Source organism: Haplochromis burtoni, unplaced genomic scaffold, assembly GCF_018398535.1.
Source record: "Haplochromis burtoni strain Fernald_Lab_line unplaced genomic scaffold, NCSU_Asbu1 Contig_466, whole genome shotgun sequence".
In the NCBI taxonomy this organism is placed as follows: domain Eukaryota; kingdom Metazoa; phylum Chordata; class Actinopteri; order Cichliformes; family Cichlidae; genus Haplochromis; species Haplochromis burtoni.
Genome location: NW_024582827.1, coordinates 321,328 through 338,819, shown reverse-complemented (window position 1 = coordinate 338,819; position 17,492 = coordinate 321,328). Strand labels below are relative to the sequence as shown.

The window sequence follows — 17,492 nt, the reverse complement described above, 5'->3', positions numbered from 1 at the left end:
TTTAGAAGCCTTTCTCTTGACCTAATTTATACTGATGACAGCCCAGATACTAAAGACCGAGACTGGGGAGATTCTTTAGTGCCTTCCCAAACTCTATTAGAGCCAATGACCATCTGTACTTATTATCCCATCCTATGCAACAGTTACATAATAAAAGCGCTAGTTAAGATTTACTGGGCTCATTAAAGAGATAAACCACTCCATCTCTGGTCTTTTCTCTGAAAACTCCTTTACTTCAATGTCACTGTGCGGTTTCATTTCCAAACATTTTATTTTGATAACTAGGCTGCAGCTCTCAGCTAGAAGCCACAATGTAAAGAATAATTTCCACTGCAAATTTCGCTAATTCATTCCAAGAGGCAAGGAGGAGGGAAAGAGTTGTAAATTAAACATGACACAAATTAGTGAAATCCCAGTTTTAAGTCTGAGATTCCCATCCAGCAAGGAAGGCTCCTACTAAATAACATAACCTTTGACCATCGCAAATCAAAAGGTTTCTATTTCCCAATTTTCCCTCGTGTTTATTGTTTTACACTCGACCAGTGTGCTTTAATACCTTCTCTGGTAACACTGGATTTTTTTGTCTTGCCACAAATATCAAGGACTAGAAAAAAAACATGTTTAAGGTTAGCTTATTTCAGTAAAGCAGCTTTCCTTGGGCACTTTAAGCTTTCATCCAAACTCTGTCCCCATGAAAAAGCCCATCCTGAAAGTTACAAACCTTGAAATATCCCAACAAAGAACCTCAGACATATCAGCACACATCATTCACCATCCCACCCCACCAAGGTCCCAGTGCCAGTGGACAAACACAAGCATGTTCCATGGGGTGGGGGTGGAGTTGAGGCAGGGCAGGGCAGGGCTAGGTGCATAGGTAGAGAACACTGTACAGTACCTGACCAACTGGTTGTAGATAAAGAGCCTGAATTTAGGGTGAAGGTTGGGAAGACAGACACTGAGGGAGGCCCAGTGATGGGCCGTGAACACAGAGAAGAAGCAGTGGACAGGAGAACAGTGTCTACAACACACAAGCACGCAGAGACAAAGTCAAAAGAGCCACACAAACGAGGATACATTTACAGCGCACACGCAGACACACGTACGTAATGCAAAGAAAACAGAACAAGACGCAGAGGAAAGAGACAAGCAGAGAGAAAGGGAGAGAGTGATGTGAGAAAATGTCATTTTATCGCACCCGAGGTGTCAAGCTGTTACGTTTAAAGCACTTCTTCTCATGTAACAATCCTTTTATCAACATTTGACTCAGTGTGTGTGTTAAGGTAACCTTGAGGGTTTGTCAGGATGTCATTACCGGCTAACCTGCTTACTGAGGCAGTTATGACAAACTAATCTGTAACTACGACAGTCAAACTAATTAGTGTTGGTTAACACCGTTAGGTGAAGTTGTTACTGGGTATTTTTGTGCAATTGCTTTTGCCATTGTTAACAAAACAGCAGATTTGGAGAACAACGGGGAAAAGGTCGTCTAAATGATCCGATTATATTATTCTATATTACCTGCCTGAAGCCTGTAACATTATACAACAAAACCACAGTAAAACTGCTCAGATATTTTTTGTTGTAAGCCTTTATTTGAAGAATTGAAGCCCTAAAAATTGCTGAAAACGGGTAATGGAAGGCTGGTCTGTCACTTATACGCAAATTATAAATCCCAGAACAATTCACACTTGTTTGTACCATCTAGATTTGAGAGGCTCTGCAGTCAGCTGACCAAAGCTGGTGACCAAGTTTAAAGCTTTAGGTGACCTACAGCTACTCCATGGCCAATATGAGAGTCATTGGGTGTAATAAACTTTATGGAATACACGGCATACATATAACTGAATGTTGCAGTGCTAAGGTTAAATGGCACTGTAAATATTTAGGGTCTTTGATTATTGTCTGATGTTCTTTCTTTCTTTCAAACGTAGGAGAGCTTTTTACAAAGTAGCTTATATAAATCGAAACTCAAAGATGTACTGAGGGAGTGTGTGGCTGCTCGTCTAAGCTAAAGAGACGAGCACTTTAAAACAGCAAGAGAAGCACGCCGAGCAGCAAGAGAAAGATGCCACACTGTTTCAATTAGTGCTAGATAAGGTCTCCCACAGTAAATGTACATCTCTGCTTTGTATCCTGTCAAACTAGAATTAAAAAGAAGACATTTATAAACTACGATACCTTTTCTTTTTAATGAAGCTATGCTATCCAAGAACATAGCACTAATGGAGGGATGTCTTTGCAGCCACATACTAAAAGCAATTCAGATTTTAATCAAAGTAAAACTAAAGTTAAGTTGAAAAATAAATGAATACATGAATTCTTATCATTCAGTGGGAGGCTTGTCAATAAGGAGACAGCCAAGACCAGTTAATCCATGAAGATTAAATTAAAGTCCTTACTTTTCATCCATGTGAGAGCGCATCTTCTTGAGCTTCTGCATGATGCTGCTAGTCTCACTTCCAGAGACAGAGAGGGAGGGAGAGGGGCTGCGGTTATCATCAGCATGCCTCATATCTGGGGAAGCTGGCTCAGACCCTGGGGTTTCTGACACCGGGGTCTCCTAGAGGATGATCGACACACACAGAAAGATTGAGAATAAACAAGGGAAAAAAGAAAAGAAATGAGCACACCAACATGTCTGGTTGAATGTACGCTTTTTTCCTGTGTTTATTCAAGACTACCTGTCACGAACAAAGCATGAACTGAACTGAAATCGCCTTAATTCGCTGGTTCTTCTGCAGGAGCTGATAAATGACTGAGCTACTTACAGGAGGCGCTTCAATCCCAGCACACTTGAGACGTTCCTTCAGCCTGAGTGTTGAGTTTCTCATCCGTTCAATCTCCTCCTGCTGTTTCAGCAATAGCTGCCTTTCCTTCCTCGCAGCTTTGTTGGCCTCCTGAAGTCGCCTGATCTCAGCCTGAGAAAATGAGCACAGTGAGAGAGAACACTGCTTAGTAGCAAAAGTTAACACCACAGCATTCAGTGAAGCTCCCTCAATGTAACTGTGCTTTTGCCATCCACAGTACCTGCTCCTGCTGCAGCTTTAAGAGAAGGCCTCTCTGCTTCTTCCTGATTGGTGGCATTTTGTCATCCTCTCCCTTATCTCTCAGCTTCTTCTTCAGGTGCTCTAGCCAGGCCAGCTCTGTTCTGGTCTTCTCCTTGAGTGCTTTCTGGCGAAGACGCAGCAGAGAGCTCTGGTGCTGCAGTCTTACCTCCTCATCTTTCATGTACTGGCGAACCATGTCCATGGTGAACTGGGAAAAGCTGTCCTGTCCACCAGAGAAGGCTATGTTTGAGTCCTGTGACTGCAGGAGAACGTGAAAATGAGAAGACAGGAGATTTAAGAAGGAAGAGAAACCATAAGTTCAGTAAGGAACAGGTAAAGAACAAGTAAAAAATGATTTCAGTTACATAGCTGCATCAACTGATTGTGCTGGCCAGTGTTTGGACTCTCACCTTAAAAGAATTGTGCAGCCCCGGTCCTGAAACCAATGTGCTGTGATTGGCTCCATCATCCTCTGACTCCTCGTGGTGGCGGGATTTTTTCTCCATGGTTCCCCGGCGATGTGCCTCCGATGGCAGAAGAGAGCGGAAGGAACGCTCTTCTATCTCGTCTTCTGTCATGGACTCGTCAAACTTGAGCGAGTACTCTGTGGCCACTGATGTACTGTCTCCTGAAGGTGCAGAGACCAAAAGAAACTCGGGGTGAAGTTTTGGGATTTTTTTAGATAAAGATCAAAGGTGGGCATCATGTTTTTATATTTTCCTCTAACAGTGATGATATCAACATCTGACTGTTTACACGGGGAAAAGAAAAAATTTAAATGCATGTCGAGTTTTTAACTTTTACCTTTTTCATCCAGTACAGAGGGAATACTGTCACTGCAGACGGAGTCATTTGCTGCTGCTGCTAGAACTTCCTCTTCTATGGAGCTGCTGGCTGCTTCCCGTTTTGGCCTTTTCTCGAGTCCACTATTCCTCCATTTCCCCTCTACGGCCTCTTTTTTCATCTGCTTCTCATGGTTTGATAAGTGATGTGATGGGCTGTGTTGGCTGCTTAAGGCAGATCCACTGAGCGACGGGAAAAAAAAGGCATATTGAGCGGGTTTGTTTCAATTCGTATTCCTCAAATATAATGAAAAAAGAAAAACCTGCAGACATGGCACTGCATAAAGAGACTGACTGGTACCTGAGATTCGGTTTCCTGAATGATAGCGAGTCAGAATGACTCGCGCTCAGTGAAGACAGCGGCTCCTCTGACCTGGTCCTTCTGTTTGATGGTTCACTCTGAAAGCTGTAAGAGAACAAGATTTTAAATTTAGGCCTTTGAGGTAAAAGGGTTGACAACACTTGGGTTGTTACCCTAATGCATGTCCAACTAGTTGTTTAATATTATTAGAGATAGGCTTGGCTGTGAATATCTGAACAGTTCAAAGGTGGGTCCAATAGTGAAACCAGTTACAGCTAGCATGTCAAAAGTCTGCCACAGCTTTGCAGAGTCATGCAGATAGAATTTTTATTTCGAACATGCAAATATAACTGAAATAACAAAGAAAACAAAAGTTAAAAATCGTCAAGTTTTCATGTATATATCCATGTCTACAGAATGTGTGTGCTCGATGAGGAGTAGGATGAAGTTTAGACTTTTCCTGCTCTACCCCCTTATTTTAAATTTCATTGCTTACAAATCCATACCCAGAATTCAACATTATTTGATCCATACATGTTTAACTATGTACAAGTCTAACACATGAACATACACAAATAAAACCATTTTCATCACGTAAACCAAAACAACAACAAACTACATTTTTACATAAACTAAGCACCTTGTGTTTGACACCAGCTTAATCTCTGAGCTTATTTTATATCTATGTGACAAACACCTTAATGAACACTTAAGCTTGGGGTCCTCTGGACTTGATCTGTGAAATAGATCAAATAGTAAATGGCCTGTATTTGTATTAGAGATGGCACGATACCACTTTTTTATGTCCGATACCGATACCGATATCATAAATTTGGATATCTGCCGATACCGATATGAATCCGATATAGTGTTTTTTAATCAACAAAACTGTTTTTTAAATATCTTGCTGCATTTTGTATAAGTTCATACTCAAGTTTAAAACAACAACTACACTAAAGCTATTCTGTTATACCTGTATGCAAAAAAAAATATTTCATAGTTCAGCAATACTGATCAATCTAATAAACTTAAACCTACACCATCCTCCCTATTCTGGTATTTTAAAGAGTACTTAGCATAAATATTAAGCAACCTAACTAATAGGGTTCCAACTCCCAGCAACAACAAAAATAAATAAATAAAAAATAGGGAACCACCCCTCACGCTCCACCTCATGATGCTTAATCGACGTAATCAACCTTAATTTGATGCAGTGTGAAAAAAAATGCACAGAAATCAATTATTTTTCAAGAAATATTAAATAGATTCAACATCTTTCTTCAACAAAATTGCAGACTGCACAGATGGTACCTTCCCAAAGGAAAAAGTACTATAGCTTACTAGGGTATATATATTAGACTTAATAGTCACTATATACAGTAATTGACTTCTATTCATTTTACATCAAATTAAAACTTTGGGTGTCAGATAATTATTTATTAAAAGCTCGACATTTTAAATGAGAATAAGAAAGAAAAGTATGTCTTTGTGCCCCCTTTTCCCTGTTAATGCCCTATCGGCCCCCCTGGCTAAACTTTGCTAGATCCGCCCCTGCACAGTTACCAGCCGTCAGCTACGTAGAAAAAGATCCTGGTGTAGAAAGTAATATTAAATAAATTCTAACAACAGCTGATCAAGCTTAAACGTGCTGCTGTTGTTCAGCCGCTGGTTTCCTCTTTCTGGTGCAAAGTGGGCCAAAAGCAAACAAGAGACACGGACTCGCGACAGAAAAGCCGATCAGCTGATCGTTAAGCAGTTTCATGATTGAAGTAGCAGCCGGAGAGCGAGAGGCAGTCGCTCGTTAAGCTTAACGCAGGAATGCTTTACAAACATTCAGAGATGGACTTACACACTTGCTTTACTTCTCTCGGGGATAACTTTGTCGGAGATGAAATGCCGGGTTGCTAGCGAAGCTCCACATGCTATCCAGACCACCGACAGGTCCCGCATGCCACAGCCGCTCTATCACGTGATGCATACTGCTCCGACGTGCTAACGTTCTGAGGTGAGTTACGGCGTGTTGCAAGTTTTGTGAGGTGCTTTCGTGATATTTAATGGATCGGATTACATTTTTTATTTTTCTCCGATATCCGATCCAGTAATTTAGGTCAGTATCGGACCGATACCGATACGTAATATCGGATCGGTCCATCTCTAATTTATATAGCGCTTTACTAGTCCCTAAGGACCCCAAAGCGCTTTACATATCCAGTCATCCACCCATTCACACACTGGTGATGGCAAGCTACATTGTAGCCACAGCCACCCTGGGGCGCACTGACAGAGGCGAGGCTGCCGGACACTGGCGCCACCGGGCCCTCTGACCACCACCAGTAGGCAACGGGTGAAGTGTCTCGCCCAAGGACACAACGACCGAGACTGTCCGAGCCGGGGCTCGAACCAGCAACCTTCCGATTGCAAGACAAACTGCCAACGATCGCCCGCATCAAGGCCACCACCTCATGTGATAACACGAGGTGAAGGGTAATCTTCAATTTGTCAAGCGGTTCCCTGCAAAAGCATTTTTGCTTTGCGTGCCCATCGCTGTTACGAAGGATATAAAAATCAGAAACTGACAGGAAAGTGAGTGTGATCGTTTGGAGTGTACCTGTCAGAGTCTACGTTATCCTGTCGATGCTCCATCGAGTAAGTGTCATTTTCTTTTCTTTGCTCCACTGTGGAGGAATCAGTGGCAACAGGAGGGACAACCACAGATCCTGACATCTGCGACCGGACTAGTTCTGTCATCTGATGAAGTAAAACACAATAAGGCGATCAAAATGTATGACCTCGTCACTCTTAGGCTGGATGTTATGCTTTTTCTCTTCTTCAACAATCAATCAGCTTTTGCTGTACAATTAGGACACAGGCTTTTTCCAGGCAGGGAGGAGGGAACTGATTGCTAACCTCTTTGATGTGTCGGGCAGCATCGGCTGTGTACTGCGCTGCCTCGGCCTGTTGAGTCATCATCTTAGTAGTTGATTCCTGGAGGCCTCCCAAAGTCTTTTTTTGAGATGCTGCCAAGGTTTCCTGCAGTTCTATATGAGCCTGGACAAAACCATATACATACATATACATTACACAGACAGAAAATCAAAGCGCTCATACGTTGGAAATTAAAAGGTTATAAAGCAAACGTTGTATCTATTATCCACAAATACATAAACATTTTGTTGGTTCTTGTGAGCTGATTGTGTGCAGTACCCTGGCCACTCTCTGCCTGTTTTCTTCAAGCTGTAGTTTTGTCTCAAGAGCTTCTCGTTCGGCCTTGATCTTCAGCTCATAGAGCTCACGTTCATGGCGCTGCTGCTTGGCCTGCAGGGTCAAAGTTCACAGAGTAGGTCAATAAAGTGTAATACAGTAAAACAGCAGGTAATATTCTTGTTTTCACCACAGCTGGTGCTGCAACTAATACAACATTTAGAAATAAAAAGAAAACTTAAAGAAAAAGATATTTAAATACTGACCTGTGTTCAAAACATCAAATCATATTTCATGAGCCAGAAAGATTATAGAAACTAAGTAACTTGTAATCCTTTGAAACTTCTGATAGGTAAAGATTAATGCCACAGCTAATATATATCTCTGTCTCTCTTCCACAGCAGGTCTTTATCCTGTCTGCCTTCTCTCACCCCAACAACAGCAGATGGCTCCGCCCCTCCCTGAGCGTGGTTCTGCCGGAGGTTTCTTCCTGTTAAAAGGGAGTTTTTCCTTCCCACTGTCGCCAAAGTGCTTGTTCATAGGGGGTCATATGATTGTTGGGTTTTTTCTGTATGTATTATTGTAGGGTCTACCTTACAATTGAAAGCACCTTGAGGCGACCGTTGTTGTGATTTGGTGCTGTATAAATAAATTTGAATTGATCTGAATATATATCATCACATTAGTATTTCATAGGAAACATCTCCTACTTTACCTTGAGCATTTGGGCCAACGATGCACTCTCCTGCTGTGCCATGGACACACCCATTAACCTTTCCACATCCCCCAACTGTCTGAATGACTCCTCAATTGAGTCCAAATAATGGAGTTCTGCTGCCATACGCTGCTGCAGGACACCAGGTGAATACTGTAGTTCACCTGGGAGAAAGCAGAGACGAAGGGAGTTAGACATAAATAAAAATAGATAAAATAAATAAGCAAAAGAACTTTATTTTTACCAGTGGACTTGGTCTCTGCTCTACCACCAGGAGCTAAAGTGCCTGTGTTCTGGTTGGACGCATTTCTCAAAAGCTCATTGGGAGATTCTACTGTTGGAGGAGACCGGGGGATTGGAGAACTAGTAGAGGAAACCAATCTGGACCTGCAATAACAAAGCGATGAAACATCATCAGTATATGGGGTTTGTCAATGTAATAGTTAGCAACATGTTTTAATACATTATTTGATATAGAGAACAGAAGGGGAAGTGGGAAAAGCAGGCATGCGATATTTTTACAAACTGTTGCAAAATTGACATTATGAAACTGGCATTACATGTACAAGATTGTATAAATATTTAAATAAGAGTTTCAAATATTCACTAGAGCATGTTTTACAGAAATGGTTGCCTATTCTGAAGAACAGGAGCCAAATGGCAAAATGATAAAGAGCGAGACAGCTCAGGTCCTGCAAAGGTGAGAAAGTGAGAAAGAAAAAGGCGCTGCTGTGAGAGGTCAGGGTTATCAATTATGAATAGTTTTTTTCAGAAAGAAGGAGCGTCTTAAAAATAATAATACTTTCTAAATCTGTACAAAAAAAAAAAAAAAAAAGCAGACAGTGGCACTTTTTTCCTTTGATCAAAATCTGCACAATGACATGAAAGCATCTTGTCAAAAGTCAAAATACTACAAAGGGTGACTTCCCTTAAGAACATTTTTAACTGTTTTTGTCTTACAGAGTCAACGAAAAAAAAGAAAAGTGCATTATTAATAACAAAAAGTTTATAATTCTCTCACAAGTTTCTTCCTTTATTGTGGAAGACACACAGACCGTGCAGAATCCCAAGAATCTGCCACCTGGGCTTTGGAGTACCATTAGGGGGCTCAAATATCACTGCTGCACACTGGGATTAGAAGGAAAACAAGTCTCTTTCCTTCTCTCTGGGAGCAGGCCCAAGTGGTGGTGAAGCTGAATGACCCGATCAACAACCCTGTGGGCCTCCAAAACAAAATAAGCAGTGTTTTCTGTCTTGGGTTGAACTACAGTGCGGTCCTGTTGCTGGGCACTACGCGGCTGCTTAAACCCTCAGGCCCTCAAGAGAACAGAAAACCACAAGACTGCTTAGACTGGCAGCCTCAACTGAGGCTCCTCTAAGTGTAGTTTAGTAATTAGTCATGCTTAAATACATTTACTTTTGGTTAATAAATAACAGTATATGCCAAGTTGAAATTTCAGAGTGGTTGGAACAGCAACAACCGAGGTTGACTAGTTCAGAAAATATCCAAATGATTCCTGAGTGCACATTTTTAAGAGAAGTTTAGGTTAGTTTGGAAATACTCTGGGAAGCTCGTGTAGCTCGTGTGTGGCTTCCCAGGTTAATGTAAATTTTACTTCATACTTGCCCTGCATCCAGGAAAAAAATAAATAATGAAATGTTTTAATTTATGAAGCCAGACTGCATCCAGAAATAAAGAAATATATTCATGCGGTGATCCTAAATGAAAAATATATATAAATACACCTATAACCTACCACATTCAGACAGCAAATAGATGCGTCACTGTAAGCTAGAAGAACCCCCACGACACAAAAGCAGTGTGGCATTAAAGCTTACTAAAAACCAAGAAGGAAATACCAGAGACAACTGAACGCGAGGGCAACGTAGATTTGTATGAACAGTACACACCATTCATCCTGCTCTCAAACAGTTCTGTACATACTTTAGTTGGATATCTTAGAAATGATCTTAACAGAAAAATCTGCTGATTAACATATCTGGTGACATATTTGCAGCCTTTATAGCACTGAAATAAGCTTACTGTTGGTGAGAATGGCCTGAAGCTTCCCCTAGTGTGTCATTAGAGTGGACACTCTTGGCCTGGGTGTGGGAAGAGTTTTTGTCCGAGCCTCCCTTTCTGGATTCAGACGATAGTGCTTCCGAGGCTGGAGAGCAAGAGCTCCTCTGCTCCTCTACAAGAGTGGTGTCACTCTGATCTGATACTGTTCCTGCAAAGAGACAAAGCTTTGTTCTGTTGAAACTTATGACTCCAAAGACAGTTTAACTGAAATTCAGCTAATAAGCTTAAATGTATTAATTAAAAAAAAGTTTACAACCTGGTCATGTCAGAAAATAATCATTACAAAAATTAAAAAACAAAAAACTCACCTCTTTTTCTGGCAGAGTGCCTGGAGAGGGGCGAGGAAGCAGGTGTTGAACCAGAGGAAAGATGCTGTGAGTGATTGGATGACTGAAAGGATGAATGGTGGGAGTGACTGCAATCTGTGCTTTTTTCATAAGGTGACCTCCTCATCAGTTCTTCAAAGTGATTATTCACACTAACAAAGAGTGCAGAAAGAAATCGTGAGCATTGGACTTCTATCAAGAGCATATCTCCATTCTGAGTTCTGTTTAGGGCTGCCACAAATGATTATTTTGATAGTCGATGTACAACGTACAGCTTATTGCACCAGCAGCCTCTGCTCTTATATAACTATCATTAGCTTACAGCTTTAAGTGTTTAAGTTATATGCTAACTAAAAATAAAGACAAGATGATAGTTTATTAAATTTTAATTAAACTTGCAGATTGTTTGGGTGAAGTTTAGCAAACTCCTTGCTATCTAAAATATAACAGGACACCGAGTATATTCTCGAGCATCTCACACTTCTGATGATCAGCTGTCTGCTTGACGTTTATTCAGCTGTGTAAAAACTACAACTTTAATCTCAGCCAAACCGATTTACTCAGGAACAAATAAAATACTGAAAAAAGCCAAACAATAACATTTTTAAGTTATCTAAGTGACTTATGTATATTTAACCTGAGCAGCGCAAGACAGCGGTGGGTTTGAAAACAATTTGCCGGGAGTCCGGTGTTCTCACGGCTCTAGTGAGCCTAGCCCCCGGCTAGCTAGCTCCGAAAACGTCAGAGCGCTTTTGAAAATATGTGGCGTCTTATAAACTGAGCAGATATTTGAGGTTTACACAGCTACATTCTCGCCTGAAAATATGTTAAACGTTTATTTTGTGACCCAGAAAGAATAATAAGAGTAATATTAAAGCTAACTAGCTGCCGCCATTGTTGGAAGCTGCGCTATGAATTCTGGGACACAGCTTCTTCTTCGGGGTTTAACGGCAGCTGGCATCCTTGTACATCCAGTGCTGCCATCTTCTGTTTCAGTCCGTTATTACACTCTTAAATCCTGCTACTTATTCCTGCGTCTTTTGTGATCTTACAAAGCTTCAAACGACGCGTCGACTATTAAATTAGTCGTCGACGATTTTGATAGTCGACGTAATCGTGACTAGTCGACTAATCGTGGCAGCCCTAGTTCTGTTAACTCAAAATTTACAGAAATACACTGGTTGAACACCCCCCCCACAACACAATCAGACACAACACCCCACTTCCTCACACATGACAACAGTAATATGTTGTCTTCTACTATAATACATGGAAATATGGATAACATGACTTCAATAATAAGGATTCTATTTATCAAGTCAAAGCTTTGTGAGGACACACGGATGACCAGTTTTAAATCAGTTTCAGGGTCTTTGATACGACACATACAAAAACAAAGCAAGGAAACAAAGTGATCCTGAAAGTTGGTCTTTACTCTAAAAAGGAGGACAAATGTTTGTATCTGAGAGTGCTGGAGAAACCATCTGTGTGACATGAATGCCACCCAGTGGTGACTTTGAAGACGTCTTCAGTTACCTGGGGGAATTGGAGCTTCTCTTTATTTGCCCACTGGCTTTGCTGCTATGTGACGATACAAAGTCATCTTCATAGACTGCTGCGTCTCCAGGTCCATTTCCAGAGGCCACAGAATGGGCGGAGGGAGAATTCCTCTCCACATTTTTATCACTCACTAAAGAACAAGCTGGAGACAGAACACACACGTCCTTATCTAAACTGACCGCTAGTGTTTTGCATACATTTATATGACCACTATGGTTTTCATATTAAATGCATCATGGCAAGCTATTATATGCATACTCACACGTGAACTCACCTTTAACGTGGCTGTGATGGTTTTTAGTGAAGATGTTGATTACACTCAGAGGGCTTCCTTTGTTCAGCTCTTCCCAAACTGCTTTGTCCCGGTCCTGCTGTGCAAAGGACAAGCTGAGGCCTGAGCATTTCTCTGCTTCCCGCTGGAACTCCATCAGTCGCTGGTAATCCTTTCTTTGACGTGCACAGTAGTCCGCCGCTTCCAGGCGATCTGCTGGTCTAGGTACATAATTATATCTAGAAGGGTGAGGAGGACTTTGCTCATCCTCAGAAAAACTCCCTTCACTCAGAAGAGGACCCTCACTAATAGATCCACCACTCGAATCATGGAGATCTGTCCTGTTCTCCCCCTCGTCCATATTTTGTTTCCTTTCTGATATTTTATTCATTCTTGATTCCTTCTCCAAGCCATTGACTAGCTTCCCCCTTTCTTGTGTGTAACTGTTAAAGATGGGATCGATTACATCAACAGAAGTCTGTTTACCATTCTTCACCTTCTGCTCCCTGAAGGAATGCAGACTGCCTGCTCCTGGAAGAGCTGTGCCATTGTATGAACTATAATTTGTGGTAGTCAAAATCTTCTGGATCCTCAGAGCCATGTTATCTTTTTCTGTGTCACGTGCTGCCGTTCCTGCCCATCCATCGACAAGAACAGAGGGCCTAGGCACTAAAACAGTATCCATATCCATTGATGTTGCATTACCGTAGTTGATGCCTTCCCCAGCAAGCTTCCGTGCCTCACTTTCTATGCGGTTAGAGAGGGATGCAGCTGTGGCCTTGATGGCTTCGATGCGGGACATTTTGGACCGGGACCTGCTGGAAGGGGCTGTGGCTGGTCGCAGGGTTTTCATGCCGTTACTAGCAGCCACTTCTGCCTCTATTCTTAAGAGTTGAGAGAAGAGACGGTCATCGTCCGATCCTTGAGCAGTGCTGCTGGGTCCAGTCAAAGGTCTAGCAGGTGGGTACAAACGTTCTTGATGAGGCAAAGGGGCAACTCCAAGATCAAGATCAACCCTGTGACAAAAAAAAACCTTTATTTAAAATGTAAGAAGACAAAAGAAGACTAAACATATCTAAGTGCAACACCTTTGGTAGGTAAGGTAAGCAAACGGTAAAACTTCCACAGACAGTAGTTATGGTTTCAAAGAGTGCTCCACTTCATGTTTTTAATGCAGGGAAATGCAGCATCCCAAACAATCATCCTGTACTTTGGTGGTAAGAGATGTAAAAAACTGATAGCAGCCTATGAGGCTATTTATTTCCAGTCACTTATCGCAGATGTTCTTTATCGTGCACTATTTTTGTTTGTTCCTGTAATAAAACACTCGTGGGTTGTTGCATGCGATGCTCATAAAACCAAACATCTGGATTTTTTTCAAAAGCCAGATGATTTTCTAGTTATCAAACAAAGATCATTTCAAGAAGACAGAGGACTGTGTGTACCGGCAGGCTGTTGTTGTCTATTTGTGTTGAATGTAGTGAGCTTGTTACTTGTGACAGAGGTAAACACAGTTTTGTACTTGGGTATGAGCATGAAAGTACCTAGTTAAAGGAGGTGGTGGATGATCATTCAAAGACCTGTCGCTGCTTGATGGGCTCTGGGGTGCCTCTAGTCGTTTGTTCTCTTTGTCCGACTCTCCCGAGGGCTGGTACATCGGTCTCTGTAAAAGAATACATCAACAACACTTATTTTCGTTTTATTTTTCCACTACATAAGTGATCATATCTTTGTTTTTGCAGTTTCCATGTTTGTATAAATGACATTACCATGTTTTTGTGACCATACTTACCAGCTGAGTAGAAGGAATAGCAGGGAGTGTCTGCATGGCCCCTTCGCCCAGCTGGGCCTCCTCCATCAGCAGTTTGTTGTAGGTCTCTTGTAGTCGCTTTTGTACAGGGGCCACGGGAGTCTCAGTGGGGATTGCCACAGTTCTAGCAACCTCTCTTTGCTTCCTGTAGAGCTCCTGCAGTCTCTGGTGTCTCCTCTCCGATTCCTCCCTCATCGCCTTCTTCTCGTCCGCCTGACGCCTTTTTCTCTCTTCTTGTTGCCGGGCAATGTACTGGCGTACTGTATCTGCATCATAGTGCCTTTTCTTGTGCTTTGCGTCAGTTATGTTGGTAGTTTCTGGACGATGTGTAGTGGGGCTGGCACTGCGACAAACTCTCGATGAGCTGTTTGCTGCCGCAGTAGTTCCCCAAGTAGAGACGGGCGTCCTTGTTCGTGACCCTGAGCCCCCTCTCCTACCACTGCTGCTACCCCGGGACCTTTTTCGGGCCCTCTCGTCCTGCTCAGCTGCTTTGCACTCCAGCTGAAGGTCATCCAGTATTCCCTGGATGTCTGCTGACAACAGGTCTGAGCTTAACCCTCCTGGAACCTTGTCCTGAGGGATAGATGTTGGTGTGAGGTGGCTTTGTGATTGTCCCTGAAATCCACTGCACGGCCGCTCTGTGCTGTTTGGACGTGATCGTCGCTTTGATTCTGAGCGTAGATCTGAGCGGTGGCGGGAATCTGGTGAATATTTCCAGAAAAGCAGATATATCAGTAATTCATTCACGATGTAAACAATGACGCACACTAAAACAATGTGTGTTGTTAAATGACTTCAACCAAGAAAGACTCCTGTTTAATAAGTGTAACATCAACTTGACCTTCTATGCCAATAAAATGAAATATTTCATGATAAACATCAATAAAAACAGGTTCATCCCAGCTTGAAAAATGAGAGATCCTCCAACATGTGACTACAGCTGATTAAAAAATTCCTAAGCTGAAGCATCAGACATACGCATAAGCATAATAAATGAGGCTTAGGGGAAGGCATGCTATGGCAACTCTAATCTGGGCCAAATCGAAGATTCCCATGTCGTATATAATCCAGACTTTTTTTGTTAACACTCCCCTGCCATCCCCATGGTACATGCTGCATGCACTTGGGTCAGCCTCTGGAAATCAGGTCATGTCCTGTGCATCCAACCAGAAAAGCCAGTCGATTTCTATTCCTTCTGGTCAGTGGTGGCCAGTACAGACACAGCAAGCAAAGACAGAGTGAGGTGTGGCTTTATGTAAGTGTACTGCAAGTGTGCAGCAGAAGCTATGGACTTTATTTAATGATATTCCTTTGGCAGGCTCAGTTTTCTGCATTGCTGTCAGATGTTCCAGACAAATGAAACTATATGTCTTTGAATTTTCTTATAATATTTTCAAACTACTTTGTCACAGATAATAGCATCGAGAAATGCCCATGTATTTCAGGAGTTAAAAGGCTTAAAGCGGCATAGTTAACACAGGCAGATTTAAGTCAACTGAAAACAGTAGATTTTTTTTAATGAGGAGGTGCGAGAGGGTTAAAAACCTATTTTACACTTCAGTTATTCTACAAGCAACTGAGTAGAGTCACACTGACACGCTGTGGGTGAGTCTTTAATGCTTAATAGACTTCTAATGATCTTTTCTGTCTCTATGCTATTCAATTTAACTTCTTTACTGTTAGGTAAGAGCTTGCTGTTCTCACCTGTTCGGCTCAATAAGTCAGCCGCATGTGGACTGTCCTCCTCTCTGGGCAGCTGAGGAACTGGACCTAGTACCATCTTCACCAGCTTCTGGCCCTCTCGCCATGATGCAGGGCTGATCGCTGCAAAGTAACAAAGTTCACACATGAGACTGTGTGCTGCTATACTGAGTATAGTTGCTCTTGGCCTCATGAAACATAAGCATCTATATATCCACCACCAGAATAGACACACAGCTAAGAGAATGAAAGACAAGCAGCAATCTGACTTTCCTTTAGTGGGATTTAAATGATTATTCAATCAAATACTATTACAATAAAAAAATAAATTAAAAAAAATGTAGGCAGTTGCTCTAAGTCTATTTTTCAAATCACTTAAGTTGCTGTGTGGAAGAGTCGATGCACCAAAGGAACAATGAGTGCAGAATACTGATTTTGCAGTACAACCAAATCCCAAAATGGATATTGTCCTCCTTGGCTTTAGTGACACAGCAGGTACAACACTCTCAGCACAAAAGCAATGTCCCTCTATCTGAAATCTCTAGAGCACCCTCCACCCTGAATTCTCGTGAAGAGCAGTTCCCGGTAATGAAGCTGCACTTCTGTTCACCCAGCAGCTGTTTGTGCAGGGTGAAAGAGCACACTGAACCTGGCCACAGATCTAAGAGGGCTATTTATAGAGTCGTGAAGGAAAGAGAAGAAACCACGAGACCAAAGCGAGCTAGAACACAAGATAAAGATCTTTTACGGCTTTTAGGGTGTTTTTTTTTAAACATCGTTTTCATTTCTGCCGTGGGAAAGAGAGGAACTACATGAAACAGGATGCCAGTTAGAGTCAAAAAGCTGAAGTTGGTGTCTTAACCTTTAGTAAGCTAATTCTCCACCAATAGCTGACAAATCAAAGGGCCATTACCTCAAAGCAAGGTTAGTGGGTTATCCATACCATAATGTAGAACACTTTTAATGAGGATAGATTAAGCTCAAACGGTGACCAATCAGATCTCTTAAAACAAGAAATCACACAAAAACCAAACATGTACACAGGAGTCTATTATAAAGAGAGACATAATGAACAGCAGACACACAGGTATGTGACAGCTGAGACAAACTTGTCTGTCCCACCCTTTCAGTTTCACGCTGACGAAAGAAAACTTCCTTCCAAACCAGTTCTCTGAAAATGTTGCTGCCTTTACATTCTTGATTCATTACAGCAGCTGAGAATAAGATTTTACCATGATAACTGTAAATTAAAAACACAAAAACAAAGTGGCACATCCTTTGTCACTACAAAAATAATCATTTAGCACTCTTTGAGCAGTAATAGGACACTTTGGTCAGGCACACCTTAACATTACATTCTAATTATTGAAGATGGATAACAATCAGACACATTAAATGTGTACTTTTGATGGCAACTTATTGAAGGGGTGAAGCTCTACTATGATCAGGTTTCACCAGTGTGTGTGCGGGCACAATTCTACTATGCTGGTGTCTGTACGCTACTAGCTGGCCACAAACTACATGTCACACATGCTGGACATTTCTTGAGAGGTTCGAGTCTTAACACTGCACCAGCAGCCAGCAATACACACACACACACACACACACACACACACACACACACACACACACACA

General features: G+C 41.9%; 1 protein-coding gene across 4 annotated transcripts in view; it reads right to left on the bottom strand.

Annotated features, from left to right (window-relative positions):
* The window catches only part of cep350 (centrosomal protein 350), a 34,733-nt gene that overhangs the window by 11,023 nt on the left and 6,218 nt on the right, over positions 1-17,492 (bottom strand). For 3 of the 4 annotated variants that reach the window (XM_005945924.2, XM_005945927.2, XM_042213669.1), the window contains exons 9-27: positions 15,861-15,980; positions 14,139-14,857; positions 13,891-14,009; positions 12,350-13,362; positions 12,052-12,217; positions 10,498-10,667; positions 10,151-10,337; positions 8,351-8,493; positions 8,107-8,270; positions 7,395-7,505; positions 7,098-7,238; positions 6,799-6,938; positions 4,191-4,295; positions 3,852-4,072; positions 3,458-3,675; positions 3,028-3,306; positions 2,769-2,918; positions 2,400-2,560; positions 896-1,018 (exon numbers count right to left, since the gene is read on the bottom strand). In XM_005945924.2, coding sequence (XP_005945986.1) covers positions 896-1,018; positions 2,400-2,560; positions 2,769-2,918; positions 3,028-3,306; positions 3,458-3,675; positions 3,852-4,072; positions 4,191-4,295; positions 6,799-6,938; positions 7,098-7,238; positions 7,395-7,505; positions 8,107-8,270; positions 8,351-8,493; positions 10,151-10,337; positions 10,498-10,667; positions 12,052-12,217; positions 12,350-13,362; positions 13,891-14,009; positions 14,139-14,857; positions 15,861-15,980 — 4,450 coding nt within the window. The remainder of the gene's footprint in view (positions 1-895; positions 1,019-2,399; positions 2,561-2,768; positions 2,919-3,027; positions 3,307-3,457; positions 3,676-3,851; positions 4,073-4,190; positions 4,296-6,798; positions 6,939-7,097; positions 7,239-7,394; positions 7,506-8,106; positions 8,271-8,350; positions 8,494-10,150; positions 10,338-10,497; positions 10,668-12,051; positions 12,218-12,349; positions 13,363-13,890; positions 14,010-14,138; positions 14,858-15,860; positions 15,981-17,492) is intronic. The other variant, XM_005945928.2, reaches the window with a different exon arrangement.